Source organism: Notolabrus celidotus, unplaced genomic scaffold (genome assembly GCF_009762535.1).
Source record: "Notolabrus celidotus isolate fNotCel1 unplaced genomic scaffold, fNotCel1.pri scaffold_141_arrow_ctg1, whole genome shotgun sequence".
In the NCBI taxonomy this organism is placed as follows: Eukaryota; Metazoa; Chordata; class Actinopteri; order Labriformes; family Labridae; genus Notolabrus; species Notolabrus celidotus.
The window spans coordinates 83,856-101,355 of NW_023260018.1; the positions used below are offsets into that span (position 1 = coordinate 83,856).

Here is a 17,500-nt window from a genome sequence, read left to right on the forward strand (position 1 = left end):
AACATAACATATCATATCATATCTTATTGTATTGAAATCAAGTAGTTACCCATTGAACATATGTCTCATTGTATTGTATCATATTGTATATTTACCGCCTCAGGTTCTATCGTATCGTGTCAGATCCTAACAGATCCAAAATACTTTGTTATCTCTAAGAAAAGAGGGTGGAGGGATGAAATATTAAGACAGCCATCAAGAAGATTATATCATACTGTATTGTAAAAAAATGTATTGTATCATATTGTAACCCGTTGTATTGCATTGAATATTACGTTGTATTGTATCGTATCTGTTCAATCTTCTAACCCATTGTCGGTCAATTTAGGAGGATTAAACTTCAACCAAAGGGTCTGAACAGAGATCCACGTGCAGGTGCAGCTCATAACCTTCTCTTAGACGTTGTTGCTCCTGACATTGCGAGTCAGACGACCCAAGGTCGGGCCTGATGTCACTAACTGCTGCCCATCACTCCTACAGGATGTACTTGATATTTCCTGGTCTCTGTTGGCACTCCTGCAGCAGCACTTTGGATGAGTAAGAGTCTGTTTATTGACCTTTGAGGAAGTCCAGTAAAGAGGGCGTTACTGTAATCTGAAGGCTGTCGATGAATCCACGAGTCAGATTAAGACGCCTCAGTTCAGACGTGTTCTTCAGACGAGGAGGAGGCTGTCTCTGAAACAGCTGTTAGGTGGAGCTGGGAGTTTAGATCTGCATCAATTATGACAGGCGGGTTTCTGACACGCTCACTCTGCTGAACGGGAAGCGGAGACGAGATGAGCTCTTTGTCTTCGTCTGGGTTTCAGTTTCTGTTTGGATGTAATAAAAATGTTTTCATAAAATATGAAATGCTTCTGAAGATCCAGAGCCGAGCTGCAACACGAAATCTATTTCAGTCCGTCTGTCTTTGATTTTTCTGTCTGTTTGTGTGTGTGTGTGTGTGTGTGTGCGTGCGTGCGTGCGTGCGTGCGTGTGTGTGTGCGTGTGCGTGTGTGTGTGTGAGTGAAGGACGAGAGAGGATGACTCAGATCTGTAATGGTAACACGCTGCTCTCTGTCTCATTTGGCTGCAGTGAAGTCATCTCTCTCTCTCTCTCACACACACAAACACAGGCACACACACACACACACACACACACACACACACACACACACACACACACACACACACTTCTCTATGATATGGTTATGAGGGAGGCTAGGCCTTGTAATCCCATTCTCCTTGGTGAGGATGAAGACGGGGTGCGAGTAGTGTGTGATTGCGTGTCTGTGCGTGACTGAGTGTGTGTGTGTGTGTGTGTGCGTGTGTGTGATGGGCTGGTTAAAGGGGGATGCTGAGGTGGAGGGAGGAGTGGAGGGAGGGATGAGGAGACAGACAAATTGAAGGATGAATGAAATGTGGGAGGACAACATTTGCTTTAGCTACCTCTCTGATTTTACATATTTAGACATCCTGAGCGCTCCGACACGACGGAGGCTGAGGTGAGAGATTTAAGCTCCACAGGTTTGTTGTTCATTCCAGCTCAAACATGGTCTTTTAACTTTAAACCAGAGGTTCACTACCTTTGTTTATTGGAGACCCACCCTTCATGTAACCCCCCCAGGAGCTTCACCGAAAAAAGGCATGCAACACTGTCAAACATAAACATCAAATTAATGTTTTTACAAAAAAAAGTACCTTAAAAATGTATATTTTACAAAGTTGTATCTTCAGACAAACTATCCTGCAAGTATGTTATTCCCCTAAGATCACAATCCCCACACCCCCCGTATAACTGACTATTCACAGTGAAACTGAGACTCACCAGAATCTAGTGAAAGGGTGAGATTCAGAAGGATATCGACCATTACTCCAAGAGGCATAGACATGATTTTGGGTTCATATCGGGTTAGAAAGTAGAGTGAAGCCTCTTTCTAACTAACTATTTACAGTGAAGCTGAGACTCACCAGAATCAGGTGAAAGTGCCGTATTCTGAAAGATGTTGGCCATCATTCCAAGAGGCAGATAGACTATAGGTTCTCTGGTTTGAATCGCTGAAGTAAGCTAGAGTGAAACCGCTGTGTAACTTTCTCTTTACAGTGAAACTGAGACTTACTGAAAACAGGTAATGGTTGCTATTTGGGAGCCTGTTGGCCTTCATTCAGAGGGGCATATATATGTTGAAGGATTCATATCACTGTAGAAAGGCAGAGTGAAGCCTCTGCATAACTTACTCTTTACAGTGAAACTGAGACTCACCAGGATGTTGACCATCGTTCTGAGAGACTTCTATAAGTTCTCTGGTTTTTACTGTATAATGTGAAGTAAGCCAGAGACAGCCCTCTGTGTAACTTACTATTTACAATGAAACTGAGACTCACTAGAAACATGTACATGGAGGCTATTTGAAGGCATTTTGACCATCATTTCAAGGGGAATATAAAGTTCTTGGATGCATACCGCTGAAATAAGCCAGAGTGAAGCCTCTGCATAACTTTATAAGCTATTTACTGTGAAACTGAGACTCACCAGAAACAGATGAATGGGTGTTACTCCTGGGGATTTACTGAACCTAGAAGGATATCATTTTTCCGGTTCATATCGCTGAAGTAATCCAGATTGAAGCCTCTACATGACTTAGTATTTACAGGGAAACTGAGACTCACCAGTAATAGGTGAATGGGTTCTCTTCGGGGGCATGTTGGCCATCATTCAGAGAGACATATATAAGTGTTAGGGTTCATATTGCTGAAGTTAGTCAAAGGAAAGCTCCTGAGAAGCTTGCTATTTACAGTGAAACTGAGACTCATCAGAAACAAGTAAAGAGGTGCTTTTTCACGGCTTGTTGGTCGTTCCGAGAAGCATATACCCGTCGTTGGGTTCATCACGGCGTGGTTGGCCAAAGTGAAGGTCATGTTTAACTATCTATTAACAGTGAAACTGAGACTCAGTAGTAACAGGTGAATGGGTGTTACTCTCAGGGATGGACTGAACCAAGACATGTCGGTGTATGTTTAGAAAACACACCATGATGCAACACAGTCTCTGAGCTGGGTCTTACCTTGAAGAGGTGATGCCTCTGCTCCTCTGACATCATCAGCTGGTGACTGTCCGTGACCATGGCGTCCATGTCCATCAGCCAATCCCAGAGCTCCTGGTACTCAGCCTCAAACTCCTGCAGACTGAAAACAGAGAGAGATTATTGACGTAGGTGTTAATGATTTAACTCTGTTGTTCACACTTTGTTTTCTACATGTTGTATTTGTGTTATTGTTTCTGTTGGTGTAATATTGTTTCGTCCTGCGGCGACGAGAGACAAACACGTCTTGTTATGTTGATAAAGACTGAGGCTGAAAACACAAACTGGAATGAGAGAGAGAGAGAGAGAGAGAGAGAGAGAGAGAGAGAGAGAGAGAGAGAGAGAGAGACGCTCTAAATCTTCCTCTCTTCACTCTCTCCCTTTTTTTAGTTCAACTCTTCCTTCTTACTCTTCTTTCCCACATGTTTGTCCCTCCATCCCTCCTCCCCTGACTTCCAAATCTCTCCCTCCTCCTCCCTTTCAGCCTCACTCCTCCCACTCTCTCTCTCTCTCTCTCTCTCTCTCTCTCTTCCTCCTCCTCCTCCCTTGTCCTCTCACCTCCTCCTCCTCCTCCTCCTCGACACAGGATCACATCAAATATTTATGCTGCTGGAACAGAGGCCGATTGCTCAAACACACACATTACTGTCAGCCGTTTTGTTAAGGTGTGTGTGTGTGTGTGTGTGTGTGTGTGTGTGTGTGTGTGTGTGTGTGTTTATTATTTATATATTCGCTGGTTTTAGGTCTCGGCGGGGATCGCCAACATGTTTCTCAACATTAGCGCTGAAATTGTTTGGAATTCTCCGGTCGCCGCCGCCGACAGTTTGACAGCTCTGTCAGGCCCTTGGCGTTCCGACGACAACACACACTTTCTCTCTCTCTCTCTCACACACACACACACACACACACACACACACACACACACACACACACACACACACACACACACACACGCTATAAGTAAACACACGTCAAGACTGCCGCACACGAAGACGCACTTTTTAAAGCGCACACATGAAAACAAAGACTTCAATTCACTAAACCAAAACAAACGCCCACTGATAATCACATGAACACACACACTTACCCAGAATGCAACACACACACACACACACACACACACACACACACACACACACACAGGAACCTGACATGCCATCAAGTTGAGAACAAAACTATGAATGAATTTAAAGAGGAAAAAAGAGGAAAGACAAAGGCAGAGAGAGAGATGACCTCGTCCTCTCTCTACACATCGAGTGTGTTTTTATGACTTTGAATAAAACACAATCCTAAAAATATTAAAAAGAGGAACAAAAAAATTATCATTTCGAATAACAAGAGTGTTTACTTTTGAAAAACTTTAAACATCCGTCCGAACTACGACAAAACTTCCCGAAAAAAAAGCCTTTTAACGAAACTTTCTCCGCTTAGGAAACGATCGCTAAGGAAAGGAAAGATGAGCGAAAGAAAGGAAAGGAAAAGAAATGATCGCTAAGGAAAGGAAAGATGAGATAAGGAAATAGGCGTTAAGGGAAAGAAAAGGAAAGCTAAGGAAAGGAAAGAAGATGAAATGATCGCTAAGGAAAGGGAAGGAAAGGAAATGATGGCTAAGGAAAGGAAATGATGGCTAAGGAAAGGAAAGAAAAGGAAATGATGGCTAAGGAAAGGAAATGATCGCTAAGGAAAGGAAAGATGAGTGAAGGAAATCAGCGTTAAGGAAAAGAAAAGGAAAGCTAAGGAAAGGAAAGAACTCCAAGGGAAGGAGAGGGAAAAGAAGCTGAGGAAAGGAAAGCTCAGGAAAGTAAATGAGTGCTAAGGAAAGGAAAGGAGAGGAAATGAGCGCCAGAATGCAACATTGCTGTTCCAGTGGAAGTTAACACATTGACCAGAATAGAAACCGATCAGATCTCAGAGACGGATCAGAGACGGATCAGAGATGGATCAGAGACGGATCAGAGATGGATCAGAGACGGATCAGAGACGGATCAGAGACGGATCAGAGACGGATCAGAGAAGGATCGGAGACGGATCGGAGACGGATCAGAGACGGATCAGAGACGGATCAGAGACGGATCAGAGAAGGATCAGAGACGGATCAGAGACGGATCAGAGACGGATCAGAGACGGATCGGAGACGGATCGGAGACGGATCGGAGACGGATCGGAGACGGATCAGAGACGGATCAGAGACAGATCAGAGACGGATCGGAGACTGATCTGGTGGTATTTGGCCTTCATGTTGTGGCTTTAATGACCGTTGAATACTTTTAGTTGTTTGAATTTTAAAGGTAAACTCTGTGTCATCTTGTTTCAGTCTTTAGTTGGTTGCCAGGTAATAAACTCACCCTGTTGGCTTCTTATTTGCATAACCACCTGCTCACTTTACATGATCCATTATCTTGACCTGTTTGTGGTTTTGGTGAGCTGTACCTTGTAAATATTTTGTGGCCATTCCTCTCTGTCACTAACTTCCTGGTCAGCGTCGTACTCTATCCTTTTTTTTTTTAACAAATTCTACATTTTGAGATTCATTTCCTGAATTTCAAGTCATTTCATGATCACAGAAAATGTTCTGCTGTACCAATCCTGTCCTCCAATTTCCAAGGTAGTTTCTCAATTTCACATTTTTTCTGAAAATGTCACAAAGTTCTGAAAAGGTTCAAACTTTCTGGAGTTTCTTCTCTTTTTGAAAATGTCATTGACATCCCAATTTTTAAGAATGTCCCTTCCATAGCAGAGGAAATGTTTTCAAGTTTCAAACATGTCCTTGCTTTTTTAAAAGGACTCTGAAAACATCCTCACTTCAGGAAATTAAAGAATATTGTTCTCCACTTCTTCACCTGTTCTTGAGTTCCTCCTTTCAGAGCCTCATCATCTGTTCCTCAGCGACGCTAAGACTTCCCTAAACTTCCCGTCTTCTCCTCCTCTCACACTCTCTCTCCCCACGTCTCCCTTCTTCTTCTCACATCACCTTGTCCTCCTCTGCCAGTGATTCTCAATAAACTAAAACCTCAACAGAGAAGAAGAAAGGGAAGGAAGCGAGGGCTGCTTCCTTCCCCCGAGGCGTTGTTCCTCATTATGCGTGGAGCAGCGCGGCCCTTTACCGACTCAGACAGATGAAGAAGATACAACGCTCGCACAGATTGTTTTCTCTTGTCGTTTGTCGTTTCTCCCTCTCTCCCCCCTCCTCTCCCCTGTTTCCGTCTTGTTCTCACACTAATGTTAACTAAACGCTTTGTAAAACAGGATCTCTCGGGGGGTGAAAGACAAGAAAACAGACAAATCGGAGAGGAAGGAGCGACGTGGAGACACTGCAGGGCTGCGTTCAACACCGGGACAGTTACGGAGCGTTTGAAGTGTCAGGTTCGTTTTCCGTCATGCGGCGCTGGCGGAGAACGTGGGAGTGTGGCGGAGAGCCGTTCTGACATTTAGTCACTCGAGGAAATTCAAGTTAAAGGAATCTATTATTTATTCCTAACTCGTCATAGTTTCAGACAACAGTGGGTAGAATAAAACGAAGCGGGTATCATGTGAATTGTGAAAATCGAGGTACTGACAAAAGTGTGAAACCTTCTCCACACAGAGATTCTACAAAGTTGCTCTAAGCTCAAGTCTTCCTGTTTGTGTGACTCTTAATTATCAGCTTCTGAGCATGCTCAGTAGATAGCAATGGAGTGACGCCACCTCATGAGGCAGCGTTCAAACCTGGAGGTGTTACCTTTTACGTCTTCATTTAGTACAGACAGAGTACGATGACTTATCCATACAACCTAACGTCCAGAGGAAAGGAAATCAATCTGCACGCCAAGGTTTGACCAAGGTACGTGCTTCAGAGACTTTGGGGGCTGAGAGCTGAGCTTCCACTAACTTTAGTTCATTGGATCCCCTAAAATCTTAAAATCCTTATACCCTGTACTCCATAGTGGAATAAAAGCAGCTGAGTTACGATCAAGTCACCAGTTTTGGACTCTCTCAATTTGGGCTCTGAAGGAACAAGCTTCAGAAGAGCTTTGGGGGCTGCGTGCTGAGCTGCAACTCACTTAGGCTTATCAGCTAACTAGGATCCTAGATGATACATTTAAAGCTCTGTGTACTCTAGCAGAGGAGGGTGAATGACACTAAAAACTCCATGGGGGAATAAAGTTACAGTTGCATCCCGAATCAGTTGCTAAGCGCCGCTGGAGTGTGTGCTTGTTGCAGCAGCTCTCTCTTGGTTGTTCTTCTATCTGTTTAGTTCTCTTTGTATTTGGAGCCTGTCAGGACTTTTAAGGACTCATTTGTTGGCCATGGACACCAAACTGACTACGTCTGCAGGGGTGTTTTTACTGTTTGTTTGATCCTGTGTGTAACCATGGTAACATTGTTTACATACGAGATCAGCTGTTAGCAGCCCGTAGCATGTCGATGCTAAACGATGCTAGGCCCGGTGTTCCCTGCGAGCTGAGGAGAAGGAGGCGAGGACGACGTGCTGGTACTGAGGTGCAAGCTAAGAAAAGACCACATGGACCTGTCCTTCCACCCACCATTATGGGGACTGTAAGATCTATCTACGATAAGGTGGACCAGCTAACCCAGCACCAGAGTAGCATCATGCTAACAGAGCTAACACCAACGCCACATTGGAAGGATTTCACCTGCTGTGGGCGGACAGGATACAGGAGAGCAGGACTGAACTAACTGGGGAAGAGGACCAGCTCAGTCCTGGACCCTGTGGAGGTGGTGGCTGACAGGAGGATTATGACCAAGCTGTCGTCTCTGATGAACATTTCTTTCCTTTATATATTCTTGTTAAATTCTTGTTCTGTACACCTTCTTGTTAGCTGCTGTAACTCCATGAATTTCCCCGTTGGGGGACAAATAAAGGAGGATTTTATCTTATTAGGGACCAATTTGCACGTCAAAGTTCCATTAAGGAGCACGCCTCAGTAGGAGTTTGTGGGCTGCAAGCTGAGCTGACACTGACTGACTTAAGTTCTGCAGTCCTGGTTTAAATGTACTTAAATTACAATATATCAAAATATATCAAAATCCTCCACCTCTTGAACAAACCTCGTCATAGAGTAAATATCTTGTTGCACAATGTTAAAAACACACACACATATGTTAAGTGCCTTTCCAGTCGGGCTTGAACAGATGGTTTTCCCATCATCCTTCACTTCCTCCTTCTCTCTCTCTCTCTCTTTACATCACTCTCTAGTGTAAGCTGTGCTCTCTCGCCCTCGCTGCTGCTGTGACGGCGATAGCAGCTGTAACCACTGTCCCTAATTCATCATCCACAGAACAGGGGGATGAAGGGGGGAGGAAGAGGAGAGGGGAGAGGGAGAGAGAGGAAAAGGGTAAGAAGGAAGAATGACAGGATGGAAAAGAGGAAAAGGACAGAGGAATGGGAGGAGGGGAGATAAAAATGAAAGGAGGAGGAAAGAAGAGGAAAGATAGAAAGGAAATGAGGAAGAATGAGGGGAGGAAGGGTGGAAAGAAAAATGCAGATCTAAGATTAGAGGAGTAAAACCTGAGAAAAGATTAGAGAGCAAAATTAAAGAAAGGATGAAGGAGGAGGAAAGAAGAAAACAGGAATGAGAGAAGGAGCAAACTAGGACAGAAGGATAAAAGTTGAGACGAAGAAGGGAATGAGGAAAAGGAGTTGAAATGAAGAAGGGAAGGTGAAGGAAGGAGGAGGGGAGGAGAGGAGAGGGGGATGAAACGATGGAGAGAAAGGTTGAATGAGTCATTGGCAGGCGTCACCTTTCAGTCAGAGAGCGGGTTGGATTTATGGGGTGATTCTCTGACACTCGTCTTTTCTAATGGATTCATCGCTCAGAGAGGTTCAGAGAGGAGCTGAGCGGCAGCACAGCGCCCCCTGCTGACACTCACTCATTCACCCACTCATTCATGCTCACACTCAGGGTTTGTTGCTCTCATACAGACTGTTTTTCCTGCAGACACCAAAGCCTGCTGGTGTCTGATTGGTTGATACTACTTAAAAAAATCCAGACCCTCAAGGACAGTTCTCACTTTCTGAGTTTGTGCTGAGTCTCAGTTTCTCTGTAAACAGTTCCACAGAGTCTCAGTTTCACTGTGAACAGTTCCACAGAGTCTCAGTTTCACTGTGAACAGTTCCACAGAGTCTCAGCTTCACTGTAAACAGTTCCACAGAGTCTCAGCTTCACTGTGAACAGTTCCACAGAGTCTCAGCTTCACTGTAAACAGGTCCACAGAGTCTCAGTTTCACTGTAAACAGTTCCACAGAGTCTCAGCTTCACTGTGAACAGTTCCACAGAGTCTCAGTTTCACTGTAAACAGTTCCACAGAGTCTCAGTTTCACTGTAAACAGTTCCACAGAGTCTCAGTTTCACTGTAAACAGTTCCACAAAGTCTCAGCTTCACTGTAAACAGGTCCACAGAGTCTCAGCTTCACTGTAAACAGGTCCACAGAGTCTCAGTTTCACTGTAAACAGTTCCACAGAGTCTCAGTTTCACTGTTAACAGTTCCACAGAGTCTCAGCTTCACTGTAAACAGTTCCACAGAGTCTCAGCTTCACTGTAAACAGGTCCACAGAGTCTTCCCTCTGGCTTCCTTCAGCGGTATGAATGTTTGTTGAATGGAGGTCTATGAAAGAGGATTAGAGACACTGATGTTTCTTTAGCTCTGACCTTCATCAAAGACAGAATTCTAGATTTCTGTCTTTGATGATGACAGGATTCTAGAACACCTGCTGTTGCTCTCCATACAGACTGTTTCTCCTGCTGACACCTGATTGGTGGATACTCCTCAGACTACAGACAGGGACCAGAACCCTTCTCAGACCCTGAGATCCAGATTCAACATGTTTCTGAATCAGAATCTATAAATACAGGTTAGTTGTAGCACAAAGGCTCCAAACACAAGGATATTTTCAATACAAAAAGATACAATCCTTTTTCTGCTCTTATATTTATGTTCTTTCAGCATTTGTTTGAATTGAGATACTTTGTGTGAGATCAGTAAATAATTCAGTCTGACCTTCATTTTCTTTACAACTGAACCACAACCAGAAATCTCAACTGAGCCAAAATCACAGCAGCTAAAGGAAAAACATGCAACATCCAATTAACACAAAACTCATCCCACACACCACTGCACTGCGCACACACACACACACACACACACACACACACACCATCCACACACACGCACCCACATGCACACACACGTAAATCTGAAAAGCAGCAGCTAATATATGAATAACCAATTAGTGTCCAACACATCCGATGTAAATTACTGAAAAATTACGCCGCAGCCACAGAGGAGAGGAAAACACAAACTAAATAAATGAGTGTTTCATTTACATTTTTATGTGTGTGATTTTAATTTTTCACCATGCATGTGAACCCAGTTATATTTATTTCCTTCAGACCACATGGCAGACCGCACATCCTTCATACGAGGAACTGAACGAGCAGAACTAAACATGCTACAGACTTCATTTTTCATCTGCATACACACAACTCTGTGTATGATTTTACAGTGTGCAGAGTGTGTGTGTGTGTGTGTGTGTGTGTGCCCTGCGTGTGGGTGATAACCACAGAGGGAGGCTCCTCAAAGCCCGGGATGAAGCGCCGACAGGCAGCGTGACCAAAGACGCCGCTCGCCGAGCCGAGCCTGGACACACCAGATTACTGCTGTTAACGCTCAAAGTGTGTGTGTGCGTGATTACATTCTGCTGTGTGTGTGTCACATGTCACTGTTGTTGTGACTTACACTCGTTGTTGTTGTCTTCTCCTGTTGGTGTGTCTTATTTTTACATATTTTGGGTTGTAAACGACCGAACATAAGGAAACTTCACCAGCTTCCACACACTCCTGTCTGTGAATAAATCTGAATACTTTGATGGAGGCCGCTTCCTTTGAGGTTGCAGCCATTACAGCCTGTTTCATGGTTTACAGCAAACTCCTACATTTAGGACCAAATTCTCCTTTCATCAGGTGCTTCCTTTATTCGTGGTTCTGATCTGTAATTTACTCGTAGCACCGCTGTGTCCGAAAGTCATCACATGTGGCGTTGTGTGTTTACCTGTTGTTCCGGGCCAGCTGGTTGTAGTGCCTCCTGCTGGCCGGTGAGGGGTACTGCAAGGTGCTCAATTTGATCGCCATCTGCTCCAGAGCTGCTCGCTGGGCTTCACACTGACTGGAGATCAGCTCAGCCTGGAAGACAAAAAGCAGGGCCCACAGGGATCAGTCACATGGAGACGAAGGAAAGACCCACATGTGGGTTTCCACTGACCGAGTGTAAAACCAAACCGAACAGACATTTAATTACATTTACACAAAGATCAAGTTCAATTCTTTGAATACGTTCATTTGTTTCTATGGGTTTAACTTCAGCTGGACCATGATACTTTGAAGATGGAGCAATCTGGTTGGCTTGCTGCAGAAAGGGTGCCCACATTTTATTTTCAAAAATACATCATAGTCTTGTTTTTTGTTTTTTTCTCTCTTTGACATGAAATTCATACGATTGTATCTGATATATGTTATTATGACCTATGTATGTTATTATTGGTTTTAGATGTATATATTTATATCTTTTTAAGTAATTTGACTACGTCTGTGCTGTCTTGTTCTGTGTTTGTTCTGTGTAAAAATGAATAAAATATATAAACTCTTAAAGATGGAGCTGGATCAACTCAGACATTTGGGATGAAACAACACGAGAGGAAATGAAACGAAACAAAGCAAAGTGACACGACACGACATGACATGACTGGACATGACATGACATGACATGAGCCCATAAGGAAGGACTTAAAACACGAAACCACACGAAATAAAACAACAAGAAAATACACAAAATGAAATTCAACGAAAACAACACAACATGAACTGGAAGGAAACAAAATGAAATGTAACAACAAAGAATATAAAATGGATTTCAACAAAACACAAAGAAAAACAAAATGAAACGACAAGAAACAACCCAAGACGAAATGCAACGAAAACAACTCAACATGAATTGAAAGGAAACGAACAAAGAAAAACGACACGAAACAAAATGAAATGACACAAAATGAAATGACACAAAATGAAATGACACAAAATGAAATGACACAAAATGAAATGACACAAAATGAAATGACATGAAATGAAATGACACGAAATAAAATGACATGAAATGAAATGACATGAAATGACATGAAATGACACTAAATGAAATGACATGAAATGGACACTAAATTAAATGACACTAAATGAAATGACACAAAATGAAATGACATGAAATGAAATGACATGAAATGACACTAAATGAAATGACACTAAATGAAATGACACAAAATGAAATGACACAAAATGAAATGACACTAAATGAAATGACACTAAATGAAATGACATGAAATGACACAAAATGAAATGACATGAAATGACATGAAATTAAATGACACTAAATGAAATGACCCAAAATGAAATGACATGAAATTAAATGACACTAAATGAAATGACACTAAATGAAATGACACAAAATGAAATGACATGAAATGAAATGACACTAAATGAAATGACACTAAATGAAATGACATGAAATGAAATGACACTAAATGAAATGACACTAAATGAAATGACATGAAATGAAATGACACTAAATGAAACGACAAGAAACGACCCAAGACGAAATGCAACGAAAACAACTCAACATGAATTGAATGGAAACGACACAAAACGAGACGAAACAACGAAAGAATATAAAATGGATTGAAACGAAAGAACAAAGAAAAACGACACAAAATGAAACGAAAGAACACAAAACGACACGGATTGAGATTAAACTAAACAAAATGATACAACACAGAAGAGAGGAGACAACACGATACGATACAATATGATGAGGTAGGATACAATATTTATGTGATATGATACGGTGGATATAAAATACTAAATTATATACCATTTGAGACAGTGTGTGTTACCATCCGATGTGTTCCTATCTGAAATATATCCAGAAAACAAAAAGGTTTCAGAATATCAACTCAAATGAATGAAACCAGTAAGGCACATTTTGTCCTCCGTCATTATGCCCTATGTGTGTGTGTGTGTGTGTGTGTGTGTGTGTGTGTGTGTGTGTGTGTGTGCCCTATGTGTGTGTGTGTGTGTGTGTGTGTGTGTGCCCTATGTGTGTGTGTGTGTGTGTGTGTGCGTGTGTGTGTGTGTGTCCAGTGTGTGTGTGTGTGTGTGTGTGTGTGTGTGTGTGTGTGTCCGGTGTGGGTGTCCAGTGTGTGTGTGTGTGTTTGTGTGTGTGTCCGGTGTGGGTGTCCAGTGTGTGTGTGTGTGTGTGTGTGTGTGTGTGTGTGTGTGTGTGTGTGTGTGTGTCCGGTGTGTGTGTGTGTGTGTGTGTGTGTTTGTGTGTGTGTGTGTGTGTGTGTGTCCGGTGTGTGTGTGTGTGTGTGTGAGCAGGATCATGTCCCTCTGAGTGTGATTAGCTGTTTATTGCAGATGAATGAGATTCGGCTGGTCTATATTTTGACGGACGTGCCCTTCAAAGCCCCGCGAGCGGCCAACAAGCCACTAGAAACACACTCCACGCTTATCCTGCGCTCTCATCTCTCCTGACACACACACACACACACACACACACATATCTGTACGCACATGTATATGCATATACATGTGCGTACGCACATGTATATGCATATACATGTGCGTACGCACACTCACCCTGTTCCCGCTGATACAAATTACCCATAAAGACACACACACACACTTTTAGCATGAATTGCTTTTCTCTGGCACAAATTACCTCTCATACACACAAACAGATACATACACACACTCATACACACAAACACATACATACACACACTCATACACACAAACACACACATAAACACACTCATACACACAAACACACACATACACACACTCATACACACAAACACACACATGCACACTCTCATACACACAAACACACACATACACACTCACACCAGGCCGGCTGAAATGTTTCCAAGAAGCCACACACTGAAAAATCGACCGTGAATTGCTCCACACACACTAAATAAACTCACACATCAACACGGATTGCTGTTGTTTCATATGAATTATCCTTCTCACACACACACACACACACGGATGAAACACACACACACACACACACGGGCTGCAGCTAGTCGCACTCAGTATCCAAACACAATCATATAGAGGCACTCAGTGCACCGCTCAGATGTAATTGCATACAAACTATATGGAGATGAGGCTTCAATTGAACCAATGAAGGCAGAGTGAGTGTGTACAAACAGCCCCCCCCCCCCCCACACACACACACACACACACAGCACACACACACATGTGACCGCCTGTTTTTTCCTCGCTCGGTAACAATCTGAATAAAGTGTCGTAGCGTCGCGTTCGCCGTCCGATCTACTTAGCGGGCTCGGCGGAAGGATCTGGAAAGGTCATCCAATCTGCGGAAGGCAGAGCGGCTCAATCAGAGAGCTAATAAACAAACAGGCGATACACAATCAACAGCGCCGTCTGCATGTGTGTGTGTGTGTGTGTGCAGGTGTGTGTGTGTGCTGCTAATACAGAAATGAAACTAACTGGAAGCTCTCAGAGAAAATTTTTCTCACTTTGTCTAAATGTCCCTCCACTTTCATTCATTACATCTCCCCGCTTCTCTCCTGGTGGTGTCTGCGGGCGGCGTGCGGGCGGCGAGCAGCCTGGTTGGTCGGTCAGTGAGTCAGAAAATCAGTCAAGTTGTTCATTAGCTGCTTAGATTGTTCTTTTCTTTGCTAATTTGTTCCTTTTTGCAGCTTGTGACGCTGAAACCGGGGCTCTGAATCACATTTAAAACCCTCTAATCTAAGGATCATTTATCAGCCGACCTCCTCCTCCGCACCGCGAGGCGGACTGACCTTTATGACCGGTGATCGCAAGATTAATCACAAGTTGCTCAAAGAGGAGCAGCCAATCAGAGAGGTGGGTTTAACCTTTGCTCTTAAAGGTGTAAGGCTCTATTGTTTGGATCTGTAGGTCATTTTAACTCAAACGTCAGATTTCACTCTTTGATGCTCGTGTTTCCTCGTGCTGCGGTGACACGATTCAGTAACATCTCTCTACCTCCTACACTGCCTGCTTCCATCCTTACCTCCTCTCTCCTTTTATATCTACCTACTTTCCTTCCTAACTTCTTACCTGCCTACCTACCTATCTACTTCCCCACTTACTTACTTACCTGATGTCCTTCCTACCTACCTGCTTCCTTCTTACCTTCCCTTCCTGCCTCCCTTTATGCCTTCCTACCTACTTCCCTGCTTCCCTTCTTGCATTCCATCCTATCTGAATTCCTTCTTACCTTCCCTACCTACCTACCTACCTACCTACCTACCTACCTACCTACCTACCTACCTACCTACCTACCTACCTACCTACCTACCTACCTACCTACCTACCTACCTGCTTTCCTTCCTTCCTACCCTCTACCCTACCTACTTGCTTTCCTTCCTACCTTCTACCCTACCTACTTGCTTTCCTTACCTTCCCTACCTGCCTCCATGCTTTCCTTTCTGCCTCCCATCCTACCTACTTGCTTCCCTTCCTACTTGCTTACCTACCTGCTTCCTTGCTACTTACTTTCCTACCTGCTTCCTTCCTACTTACTTACCTACCTGCTTTCCATCCTACCTACTTGCTTACCTACCTGCTTCCTTGCTACTTACTTTCCTACCTGCTTCCTTCCTACTTACTTACCTGCTTTCCTTCCTACCTACTTGCTTACCTGTGTACCTTCCCTACCTGCTTCCCTTCCTACCTACCTGCTTCTCTTCCTACCTACCTGCTTTTCTTCTTTCCTTCCTATCTTCCATCCTACCTACTTGCTTCCCTTCCTACTTACTTCCCTACCTGCTTCCTTCTTTCTTACCTACCTACCTACTTGCTTGCTTTTCTTCTTGCCTTTCCCACCTGCCTTCCTTCTTACCTGCCTACCTACTTCCTTGATTTCCTTCTTACCTTCCGACCCACCTGGATTCCTTTGTCCCTTCTTACCTATCTGCTTTCGTTCTTACCTTCCCTACCTACCTTTTTTGGTTTCCACATTTATTTCTAACCTCCTTCTCTCCCTCCATCAGTCACATCTCCCCCCTACCTTCCTACCTTCCTACCTATGCACCTACCTACCTGTCAACCTCAGAAGTCATCTGAGCTTTAACGGTCCACAGATCAGTTTTTATATTTCATAAAGTAACACGCTACAGATGGAGTATGTCACTAATCATCTCTGTGACACTATCATCGGGTAGTTATGGTAACGTTAGATGACGTTAACAAACCAAACACCTCCTTTAAGTTAAAGTTAAAGTTAAAGTTTAGGTTTAGGTTGGAACACTGAGACGTTTCTTAGAGTAAAGTTAACATGAGGGACTCAGACGTTCACAAAGTCACAGACTCAGATTTAATTCACTTCCTCATTTCCAAACTTCGCAGGAAGACGGCTAACACAATGTTATGGTTGTAATTGGCATTTTCATACCAAACAGCTGACTGAAGCCATAAGAAAACACACACACACGCACACACACACACACACACACACACACACACACACACACACACACACACACACAAACACACACACACACACACACACACACACACGAGCAAACACAGTGAAGCAATTTCTGTTGGACGCCTTGAGGACACAGGACTGGAACACAGTGTCTGTTTGAAACACATACACACACACACACACACACACACACACACACACACACACACACACACACACACACACACACACACACAGAATGATGAGTTGGGTCGCTTCCCAGTCTGAAGGATCTTCAAGGATTTCTGTCAGAAATTATTTCTCTTCAAACCAGACTCATGGCTCCATCTGTTAGTGTGTGTGTGTGTGTGTGTGTGTGTGTGTGTGTGTGTGTGTGTGTGTGTGTGTGTGGAGGCCTATGTGTGTATGCATTACTCATAGTGCCACTCTGTCTTGTGAACTGTAAAATGGATCAAAACAACAGTAAAAGTGTTCATGTTTCTGTGATCTATAGCTCCACGTCTGACCCACTTATCAGACCAGATAAGCGCTGTCCGTGGTTCTGAACCGGCTCACGGTCTTCCTGTTAGGTATTCTATGGGACAGTAATCCAAAGGTTAAAGGACCGTCCGTAAAAAGAGATGACAAGATGTAACGGAGCGTAAACAGTCGATGGACAACCTGGTGTCGTCATCTCCGACAAACCTGAGATTTTAAACTGAAGCTCTGCTGAAATGAAGAGTCAAAAGTCGGCATTAAAGGTCGCCCCCTAGTGCACACATTGTGTAACGTCCATCCCAGTGAAAGGTTGAGTGGTAGTGTGTTAGTAATGACGGTTATACGTACATATCTATCTTCATACTTCAAGGATGCATCACTACACTAACCTAAAAGGTCTGTTTTAGGTCACTTGGCTCAAGCTAACGGTTGT

General features: G+C 43.5%; 1 protein-coding gene across 1 annotated transcript in view; it reads right to left on the reverse strand.

Moving 5' to 3' along the window:
• Positions 1–17,500, reverse strand: part of akap6 (A kinase (PRKA) anchor protein 6) — a 115,930-nt gene that overhangs the window by 43,240 nt on the left and 55,190 nt on the right. The window contains exons 7-8 of the mRNA XM_034678381.1: positions 11,110–11,240; positions 3,042–3,162 (exon numbers count right to left, since the gene is read on the reverse strand). Coding sequence (XP_034534272.1) covers positions 3,042–3,162; positions 11,110–11,240 — 252 coding nt within the window. The remainder of the gene's footprint in view (positions 1–3,041; positions 3,163–11,109; positions 11,241–17,500) is intronic.